General features: G+C 30.8%; 1 protein-coding gene across 1 annotated transcript in view; it reads right to left on the bottom strand.

Annotated features, from left to right (window-relative positions):
* Positions 1 to 1,605: 1,605 nt before the first annotated feature.
* The window catches only part of LOC119674188, a 115,980-nt gene continuing 105,775 nt past the window's right edge, over positions 1,606 to 11,810 (bottom strand). Inside the window, exons 4-6 of the mRNA XM_038085311.1 lie at positions 8,312 to 8,414; positions 3,374 to 3,948; positions 1,606 to 1,710 (exon numbers count right to left, since the gene is read on the bottom strand). Of these exons, the coding sequence (XP_037941239.1) occupies positions 1,606 to 1,710; positions 3,374 to 3,948; positions 8,312 to 8,414 (783 nt within the window). The remainder of the gene's footprint in view (positions 1,711 to 3,373; positions 3,949 to 8,311; positions 8,415 to 11,810) is intronic.

Here is an 11,810-nt window from a genome sequence, read left to right as displayed (position 1 = left end):
CTTTCACAAAACGAGTAAAAATCTTATACGTGAATTATAAACTAAATTTAAATAAAACCTGCGTTAATTATTACAAACGAGAGCAAAACACTTGACATACTGCAGCACATATTATAAATTGCATCACAGATTGTGGTATAAAGTTATATTTTTTTTGGATTTTGTGTGATTTATAGTACGCGCTTATATATATTTAAAGCCCAATTTTTTAATAACAAAAAAACTCCAATCCTTGTTAGGGACAAGAAAATCTATAAATTTTTGCACGCTTGAACGCGGCATTCATAATTTATATAAAATTATGCGAAAATTGCCTGAAAGTATGCTTTAACCCATTACAGTAGCATTATTGGGTAATTTTTTCCATAAAAAACGTATTAAATAAAAAAATTTCACACTCGGATAATTTCTGTCGGTATCAGACATATCAGGCACTTCAAATTGCGACACGCGCTCGTCTGTAAGAATTTTTAAAGATTCAGTGCAGTGAAAGACAAGCATCCATGTTGATTCTCAACTCATTTACCAACTCATCTTCAGACCTAAGATTCAGACTGAAGATGAGTATACTGCTTTGCATTGAAAGAACTCTTATATTTAATATAAAACAATATATATATAGGTATATATGTGAGCTTAAAAACAATGGTCAACCTGATGTGCTGGTATTTCGTGCAGCGAAACTTGTAGTGCTTCCACCTGACTGCCTGCTCGCCTACGCGTTCCGAGCTAACAATACGTGCAAAAACAATACATATCTTAGTCAGTCAAGTGTGGCATAATTTTCGGGGTTTCCGCCGAAAAGTTAGAAGATACAAAAAAGCTTTTGTTGGCAAAAGAAACAATTTAACTAAAATAAAAGAATAAAAGGTGAAGGAGAAAATATTTTTGGTTTTTTATGGGCAACCCCAACAGAATTTTTGTCTTGTGGTATATTTGGAGTTTTACCCTTTCTAGAGGTTATTTTCCTTTTTCTTTCTTTATGTGTTGTAGCTTTACCTTTAATTTTTTATATGCTTTAGTTATTGTTTTTCCTTTCTATTGCTTCTTTTTTGCACCTAAAAAGCTCTTAAGGTAATTTGGCTGTTTGTTTTTGATAATTTTGAAATCCTTTTTCTTACGCTGATTTCTCACCCTAATTTGTTAGCATTAAAAGCACTGAATATTCCGTCATTATTATATTTTATTTCCTTTTAATGCTTGGGAGATTTTTTTTGTAAAAAAAAAGCAGCAAACTTTCAATGTAGCATAACTTAATGGCATTTTATGCCTTTTCTTTCTGCAATACGAAGCAAAAATAAAATACAAGTAAGTGTGAAAAAGGATAATGATTAATATTTAATTTATCATAGCAGTGCGCCTTAAGGATTTTGCCACAAAAAAAACAAAAAAAAAACAAAGTTCTCTGAAAAAAAATATTCTTGGTTCCATTTTTTTCTGGTTATTATTTTTTGCATGACAAAGATAATAGGAATTTTCGTAGGATTTTCAGTAAAGAAATTGGCTAAAAGGATTTGTATAAATAAATTAAGTTCTTTTGTTAACGAAAGAAACAAAAGCAAAACCAACTGTAAAATTATATTAAGAATTTTATTATTTCAACGTTTATGGTCCCCATTCGATCACAGTAAAAATTATATCGATAATTTCATCCACATCAATGGAATTCTTTATGAGATTTTGTACTGGTTCCGCAAGATTTGGGGAAGCCTGAAAGAACACAAAATGTTATATATACACATAATAATTTAATGTTAATATTAAAATAAAATTAATAATTACATACACCTTAAGAATGAAAAATAAATTACTTGACCGTTTCTTTTTGAATAAAATCACCTGATATAATAATTTTATTAGGTCTGATACCGAATTTTCTAGCTCTACATTATGTTAAAAAAATTTGGGTAAATTTCAATATTCGTAGTAACTTTTTCTAGTACGTTGTATGTCAATATAGTACAAAACTGGAGTTAAAATGATTTAGTAATTTTTCCACAAAGTATTTATATCAACATAACTTGGTTCTTGAGATATCCGGGTCTAAAATTAAAAACTTTCACATAAAAATCATTAACAGCAGATGACGCTTAAGTTACTTTTTCCAAAATGCCTTATGTCGACATAGATTGATTTATAATATGTGAGTATTTAAATTGACAAACTTTTACGTTAAAATTATCACAACTAGATGGCGTACGTAACTGTTGAGCTTTGTTTGTACTTTCTCCTATTGTTTTGTTTTGGAGTTCTAGAGTTAGTGTTTAAAGTACTTTTACTTGCTTATGAAGAATATTACTTGAACAATTCACTTGTAAGTTTAAATGAAATTTTGCCACTGGTGAAAAAAGAATAGCTAGTCTGTAAAGAACTTAGCTTTACATTCTAGTGAGTGTTCTGGAGAGTATAGAACGGCTTGCAGGCTCTACTAATTCCTAATGACGAAGTTAATGGAATTATAATATAATGCTTTCAATTTTCATATCCTTGTTTATATCTGAATTTCTAAAACAACACAGTGCCATTACATGTCTTCTCAGAGCATTATATTGTTATTATTGAAGTTTGTTTAACGTATCCGTGTCGTTGTCAAAAAATCATGCAGCTATAAAGTAAAATGGGCCTGATTACTTGCTTAAATATTATATTTTGTTCTAACTACTAATTTTTAAGGCCAATAGTGGCCTAAGTGTTTGGAGTTTAAGATTCATACAATGCTTTAGTGCTTTATATGCTTACTTCATAAAAGATTTTCGTCGAAAGTAGTTCAAAATATTTTACTTTGAGCTCTTACTTAATGAGGAATGTGTTCACCAGGGGTTTTCTAATCATTTTGTGCCTTGTAAACACCGAAAAATTCGGACTTTTAAATTACATGCTATCTTCTTCTTCCCTATATGCTTGTTTTATTAAAAAAATTTTGTCAAAATTTAGTCCATATATTTTACTTTTGACTCTCACTTAATGAGGAGTTGCTCTTTAGGAGTTTTTGTGCTTTATAAATACCTAAAAGTTCGGACATTTAATTAACATGTCAACTTCTTATTTCTAGTCAGTCCATAATATTTTACTTCATACTCCCAGTAAATGGAGAAGTTGTTTATCAGCAATTTTTTTAGGCATTGATTTCTCGTCATAGTAAAAAGCATGCCTGATCGTTCGTGAAGATCACTTATACTTGTTGCCACTGAATGGCATATCTAGTTTATTATATCCAATCTAAAACACATCTTACTTTAAGACCCAATATCTCGAGAGCCATGCTATATCACCGTAAAACATACTAAAGAACATTATTCAAAATATTGAAATTTAACTACACCCCATTTATTTATTATTATTTATATTTTCCCATCCCATTTATTGTACTCACTCGTGCTTTGCTGACCATTTCCCGAAATTCTGGCTTTCTAAGTGCTTTATATAGTTTAGCAAAGTCTCCACCTTCATTGACTTTTTTCATCATTAAATTAGAAATTCTCCTGCGCGGTAATATACTTAGAATTTCTCTTAAATATAATGATAAATTACGTTCCAACATCAGATCGACTGGCACATTAACAGGTAATCGAAAATTTCTCAACTTATTTGGAATCCTGTCGACAACACTTGTCACATCATAACCAGAACCATTTGTGGTAACATACTCTACAATTTCATCAAACTCATCGGTTTCACGTATGTCATCCCAAGTATCCTTGAATTCCTGACTGCGTACGAAATTGAGAGCTTGTCGAAACTTCTGATCCAATATGTAGTGCCTGGCAGCAATGAAGCCAACTCTTTGACGTGGTATTAAAGACTCAAATTCACGTAGATCTGCTCTTATGTCAGCTCCTACAAACTGTGTTACAGCCAAAATTAAAATCACAATTGCCGCGTACGCTGAAGGCATATTTTCAATGTCAGTGAAGAAAGTCAAGTTAACACTTTTACCCAAAATTTGGTCTTTATATAATTTTGTCAGATAAAAGTAAAAGTTGTTAAATGTATGGTTAATGAAGTTGTTATGCTGTTATTTAAACAGTGTAGATGCCAAGACAAATTGGTGGGAAAGGTGTTAATTGCTTTGTAAATAAAATTTAGTTGACAAGTGTGCCGTCTTTAATCAGTACTAGTATTTCATAGAGAAAATTTCTTTTAAGCATTCAAAACTATAAACAGATAATTAATTCTTTTAAAATATGCTTAAAAATTTATAAAATATGTTAAAAAGGTTTAATAGATATTTTAAATTAATTGTTTATTATTATTCATATTTCAAGTAAAAGTCTTTTTTGGAGCTTAACTCCAATGAGATTAACTCTCATTCAAATCAGTTATCACACAAATTTGCATTAGCAAATATTTTTGGAAAATTATTTTAATTGTTAGCACTTAAAAAGTTTTTAAATATTTTACGGGTTGAATTTCTTAAAATACTTTGAACTCATCAAAACTTCAACTACTTTCGCTATTAAGTTTGAAAATTGATTTTCAAAGTTTTCACTTTTTCGAAGCAATTACATCTGAAAACAGAGCAAGGTATGAGCAGGTATGAGTCCAGGTAATATGCATTTCTGTTAAGCAGACCGTTAAAAATTGATTGGCAAATTCGTAAAGGGAAATTGTACTGAAAAGTGAAAAATAATAAAAAGAAAGGAATAGGTATGTGGAATATTTATTCGGTGTATAAAAACAAAGCTAAAAATTGCATTAAAATGCCAGACATGCTGTAAAACCTCGACAGACAAATAACATTAAAATCGTACAGTATTAATGCAGACAAACTTCAAAGTCGTTCCTTCCCAATTGGAAGATTGAAAATATTATTTTTGATATAGAAAAAAAACATAAAAATCATATCCTTTACAAAGTGGACAACTTTTACTGACAGACGATGTCTAATTGATCATAAAGATAATTTTTGTAGCTAAAAATAAAAATTGAACTCATATCGATAACCATTTAACAGACACTACAAAGCATAGATGAATCCTTTGACATCCTTACAATCCTTTGATTGTAAGCAAAAATCAAATCTTCCTCTAATCACATTCTAAAAAATATTACTGAATATTTGAGAGTCTTTTTACAAAAGACTAAAAGCCCAAAACAAATCTTTTTCTGATATGTTGATTGAACGTACTGGAATTCAAACAATTTATTTTTCATGTTACCCACTTTGACAATACAGCTATATTTATATCCTGTATTTTAAATTGTATTATTTTCGCCAAAGATGTCACTTGACTTATTAGATTAAAAATTTATGTTCTATCGGGTGTTTTTTTAGCTGCGTGGCAGCTATCGATATCGATAACTATGGCGTAACGGCTGAGAATGTCAAATTACATTCACATTTCTACTCAGTAAGGTTTGGCAATTCATCATGGATCGTTTAAAGCTAGAACAATGCTTCCAAATTGTTGAACTTTACTTTGAAAAAAATAAATCTCATAGAACACTTCGTCCATTTTATGGTGTTTAGTAATAAACTCATTTCTGGTTAAATGGCAATAAACAAAAATGTGTGGAACGAAGATAATCCTCAAGCCGTTAACGAATCACCATTACATCCATTAAAACTGAATATTGAATACAGTGTATGGTGAGCGCTATTGAGCCAAGCTGACTGAATATTTTTTTCCAAAAACTTCGCCGACATTTGGAAATCAATTTGGTAACAACTTTATTTTCAGAACGGATTAAATACTTACGAAATATAATAAAAATATCATATTTAACATCTTTCTATCTTATTATTAGAATTAAGTACATTTTAAAAATATTTTAAACATTTTTATGTTAACTGCTTGGCTGTTTATGTTATATTCGTTAAGAGCTCTGCTAACCTTATGTTAAAAATACAAGAAATGCTAATTTAATCACTTGAAAAGAGCGATTCTGCGCAATGATAAAATTTGCACTATTCCCTTAGAAAAGTATACCCAGTATTTTTGTTCTAAAAATTTTAGCTATAGACGAAGATATTTGAATTAATGTCAACAGTTTCTTTTTGGTAGCTTCGTGGGCTCTATCGCGCAACATGCACCCACCTATCTAGCGTTGAGCTCTTACCATTACAAGACACGTTAGGTATCATAAATATATTAAACAGTTTTATAGGTATTTATTTTATATAAATAATTCAGTACTTATATATCTATAAGTACTTATTTTTATTAAATAAAAAATATTACTTATGCGGTATTAAGACTTTCAGACTTTCTATTTGCTTATACCATTTATATTCGAATGCATGTGAGAATGAAATATTTTTGTACAGAAAACCAATTTTTAATTAAGTCATATAATATCAATCAGAATTATAAAAATATTCCTTATGTTTGTTAGTACATGATCGAATATTGAATACCAGAGTTATAGATTCTCGAATCATGTCAACATTCATCACTATCTGTGAGATACAGTCTTATAAGCTAATTTATAATTTACTTCCAACTTAAATATTTGAAAAAAAATTTTATCTTATTTGTTATGGTTTATTTTATATTTATGTATAATATATACTTATTTAAAGATAGTATTTCATCGAAAAACCCGGTTCAAGATCAAGGAAATATCTCTCAGTTAAAGAAACAAATAAGTTGCATATATCTATCAGTGGCATGGTGAGGAAGTCCTAAAAGGGGCACATATTAAAAATATTTTTTTTTTTTTGAGCTTAGTTGGAGTTCACAAAATTATTGTATTATGTATAAAATTACGTTGTCAAGAGAGTAGAAGAAATGGATGGTATAGTAACTATAATATTAAAAAAGTAATATAAATTCGATTCTGCTTAAAAACTTATACTGTCATGTACTACAAGTGTTGTATCTTACAATTGAATTATGTTTGGATTTTAAAGTAAAACAATAATGGTTTATTTATTTTCAATATTTATTTGAACTTCTTCTTTTCTTCTCCATAGCCACTATCTAAGGCGACGTCTTTTCTAGTCCTTAAAACATTTTTCCTAGGCCCAAAAGGTACTAACTTTTCATGACAATTAGCATCTTCGGCGAATTCTCTTCTATATACTGTGATAACTGAAAAATTTATCTTCGAAGTGGTAACTTGAGGCTGGGGAAAACAAAAAATTTTAGGTATTGCTAGTAACATATATAGCATTTAGCACTATCTGTGAATTGTTTTTTATGGACTCAATATATTGAGCTCTAAGTATCTATTAAGTATATATTGAGCTCTAAGTATTTTGGGTATCTATCGTATTATACCTATTATATGAGTTATGTTTGGTATTGGATTTATTGTAATTGCTTTATGTATTTGACTGATAACTTCACAGTTTAGATAATTTGATTAATTATCATTGTTTATTATTTAAATTTGATGTTATTTGATTTCGGTTTAGTTTGATTTTTATATTCAAATGTTTAAAAATATTTTTTTGTTTTTCAAAATCTTTCATCGGAAATGCAATTGCTCCTATCAATATCTCATTTGTTTACCACAAAGTAAAGTAGTGCTAATTGCAGGTCCGCATTTTTATAATTTTTAAGAATTTCTGTTCAAAAATTGATGTTTATAAATTTACGATCATTCTTAAACTACATACGAAGCTTGATTTTTTAGTCGATTTAACATACTCCTTCAAACACTTGCTGCGTATCCTTAAGCAAAGGACATTAGCATATAAAACATTAACTGCCTGAGATAAAAGTACGTTTATGGCTATTTAAATTTTAAGGCTACAAATTCATGCCGTTCGACGCCTCATAAGAATGCAACCATAAATAAAAAGTAATGCGTTTATATACACTGCGTGCCCTTGTAATTGCTCCCTGGTTCCCGTTTCCAAAGTCAAATTCATGATTGATTCTCTACTCGTAACATTAGCGATAAAAACAAATACAAATACAAATACTCAGATACTCAGATACGCAGATACAGTTTCAGCTTCAAATGCAAGCACAGAAATATAAACACTGGAACTGGAACTGAAACGCAGGATAACATAACAGGATAAAGGGCAGGACAGCGCCAAACATGCAAAATAAATTACTGAGCAAAAATGCGTGTGCGTAACATTAGAATTCAATTGGCAGATTTATGCCACTGTAAATGCGTTTCTACAAAAACAAAGCCAAATTATAAAAATTGCATGATTATAATAAATAAATTGTAGAAAAATTTTAACTGACATATTTATTAGGCACAGGGGCTTTAAATGCAATTATTGCCATTTTCGGCGCCAACCCGAAAAAAAAACTACTCTTTCCAACACAAAAAACTGTATTTAAACCTTGTTTAGGTGTTTTTTGTAACGCGTTTAACGTTTTATTAAGCTTTATGCTTTAATTACTGAAACTGCTTTTATCACCGCATAGATTAGACTCATTACTGGAACAGTCTCCTGCTGCTGCAGATGCTGTGCTCTGTCCCCTTTTCACTAAATGCCTAAATATCTAAGCAAATGATAACATCAACACTAATGTTTATCTAAATTATTGTTAATGAAATCTTTTCAGCTTACCTATACCGATGAGCACATTAAATTGTCCAGAGTAAACATTAGAGTCCTCATAAAAAGGGTTGACACAGGCTTACGCTTTTAGATGGATACACAGCGCGACAGATACAAGCGAGAACTAATAGAGAAAAACACAATCAGTTGAACGGCTGCTTGGTTGTGGGTAGCTTCAGTCATACATGGAAAAAGGCCAAACATAATCACAAAACAAATAAGCCATAAATTTGCATTCCTACAATTGGCAATTTTCTATGGGCTGAGAAAGGTAAGATTCCACATTTTTCCGCTCAACACAGCAACACAGCAACATGCGATTCCATATCATGCTACTGTATCCTGCAGCCATAACATTAATAAATGAAACTGAAATGGTCATTGTCATTGAGCGTGAGGTATGGGATTTGAAGCATGGAGCATGGAGCATGGAGCATGGACCGTGGAGTATGGAATATGGCGCATGGATATGGCATTAGGGAATACAGTACAGTGGCAACACTGCGTGTTAAAACATGCGTTAACAGTGGTGACGCACTTGTCGCTACCGTTGTGCCGCTCACGCCGAGTTTGTTGCTTTCGTCTTTGTTGCTTTTTAGTAAGCGTGCAATCCACACCCTGCTAAATTATCTATGTTTTTGCAGGTAATACCGGAAGTTTGTTGGGTAGTAAATGTTGGTTTTTTATGCTGGTCACAGTCTCAATGGATGCTGCCCACAAAATGTTTGTGACTTGTTTTCCGGTTTGTATCATGACATTCAAGCAACAAAACAAATGAACCTGAAATATTGTAATACGCTGGGGCAACAGAATACCAATATATGCCAGTGTGCATGTGCTTGTGCTGGACGAATCCGCATATACGAGTACGTAGACAGGCGCTAGGATAACGCATTTTGTGTTCCTGCTCTTATGTGTGTAAAATTTTTGTTTGAAGTTGTTTTATGCTTTTCGGATGTTGAGAAACATAAGATTTACCAAAAAATAATATCATCTTTTTGGTTTTAACATATTAAGTAGATTTATGCTTTTAGGAAATTAAACATCCTGCAGTCAGCAACACAGCAACAACAAAAAAAATTTATATAAGAAACCAGAAAATTAATTCAATTTTATTTTTCATTTTTTTTTTTTGTTTTTTTACAGAAAATTGTGTTTTTTAAATCACGTTTCAATAAAGAAAAATATTACCCATGACCACTAATTTCAAGTGAAGCAGTAAAATGCAAACTTCACACCCTGCCAGCAATTTTTTCCATTTCCATATAAATTCATCCTTCTCTCCGTTCGTCGTTCGTCGTTCGTCCGTTTTTTGATCCTTTTGTAATAAATTGCTCGCATTGCGTATGCAGTGCGTTCTCAACGCATCAATCACATGACGTTGACAAATTATGCATTTCTTTAAAATGAAATTGTATAAAGGAAATGTACGAAAATCACGGAAAGTTGAAAAAAACTGGCAAAAAAAATTATTACCATGGAAAAATGTTGCCACTTGCAACAAATTATTGCACCACAATAGTGCATCAAATTGGGCAATTTATTGCTTTATTACGTTTACGTGTGATGTCTGCCATGTGGTCAACCATGTTTGTGTGTGTAAGCGTGTATGGCCGTGTTCGTAGTCGGATTTTTAAAATTTCAGAGCATACGGAGCCATTTTAAATTATTACAAGGAAATTTATTTTCATTTATTTCCTCAAGTTGTAATATTTTTCATATTAAAATTTACTTTTAATAAAACCAAAAGATACTTTGCATACTTGATAAAATTTCATATCGAAAATATTTTCCTCTTTTTATAGGCAAACTATATATGTTCACTATCTATACATATATATGAATATGTACACATATACTACAAATTAATATAATTAAATTTATTTTTAACATCCGTTTTGACCAAAGAAACTTCAGTATTAACTTAAACTATTGTTTCCTATAGAGAGGTTTTTATTGAAAAGCATTGAATTACAACAACAAACATTTTTATTATATTTATCATAATGAAGCTAATTAAGCCAGTGCACTTAAACACAATTACTTTTTCTTAACTCGAGGTAACTTCAAAACTCCTCTTTACGCCTTGACTGGATTATTGTTTAACACTTCATCAGACTAAGCAATAATTGACCTCAAATCTGCATATCTCCCCGAGGAGCCAGTAACCATTCTGAGTTTCGATAACGCGGTGTTGTTAAGTCTGTCACTTTTCACAAATAATTTCAGGGCTCTATCCTTTATGTATTTTTTGACCGGATCAATCTTGAGGTCCCTAAGGATGCCATTCGTCCTAATGTACAATGGTACCTAAATATATTTAATTAAGTAAATTTTTGGCTGACCATACAGCTGTTCCGAGTATTGCTAAATACCCATCATTAGTAGTGCCTTTTTGGAATTATTTCTTATATTTAATTATTCGTAAATAATTGTTTGAAACTGCAAAAACCTAGAGTCAAAATTACACCCTGCTAAATTTGCAGCTCAGAGTCAGTGTTCATTAGCCAACTGGCATAAAGTCGTACTTGGCTTGTGTACTTCAACTTAAAGTACTGTTAATTTGCTATGAAAGTTGCTATGAAATAGAAGAAACTGATCTAAAATTATTGAAAAACTTTTCTTTGAAGACCTTAAAAAAATTATAAATTTTTATTGGAACTTCGTCAAATTGACAAAGTAAGCCACTTAATTTAAGTGATATGGATTACTTTAGAAAAAGGAATTCGCATGTCACAATAACCTTTAGTATGTGGAATATTAAATCACTCTAAGCAGGATTATCTCTAAATGAGATGTCGACTCAGTTTAACATTTCTTTACTCTAGGTTGTTCGTTATGGAGATATTTTCAACAATTGCAAGGAACCTGAAGTACCCTAGTTGTTTATTCTGAACACCTAAAAAATTTGAACATATTATTAACATACATACATTTCTTGATTTCTCTCTGTGTTGAACAATTCAATTAAAGATAGGAAGACTCAATAATATGCAGGTTGTTATAAAATCAATGCAGTACTCTCATTGAGACGCTCCGTAAAGATAAAGATATGATATGATATCAAATCTTGTGATAGATTTGTGGGCAGTTAACAGCTGATTAGGAAACAATACTTAAAGATTAAATCTCCCTTAAAAAGAGGAGTAAAAAAATACGTGTCGTGAGTTTTTCCACTCCCGAATAAGCCGTTGAGACATTTAAAACCCTGTCTTCGGTGATACCAACTTCAGAGTGGCAAAAACTGTTTCAAAAATTGATTCAATCGAATGCAAAAATATATCGATCATCTTGGAGAATTCTTCGAAAAACTATATAAACATTTTTAATGATTAAC

The sequence above is a fragment of the Teleopsis dalmanni genome, chromosome 2, assembly GCF_002237135.1.
Source record: "Teleopsis dalmanni isolate 2A chromosome 2, ASM223713v2, whole genome shotgun sequence".
In the NCBI taxonomy this organism is placed as follows: Eukaryota; Metazoa; Arthropoda; class Insecta; order Diptera; family Diopsidae; genus Teleopsis; species Teleopsis dalmanni.
This window is presented reverse-complemented; position numbering and strand designations above follow the sequence as displayed.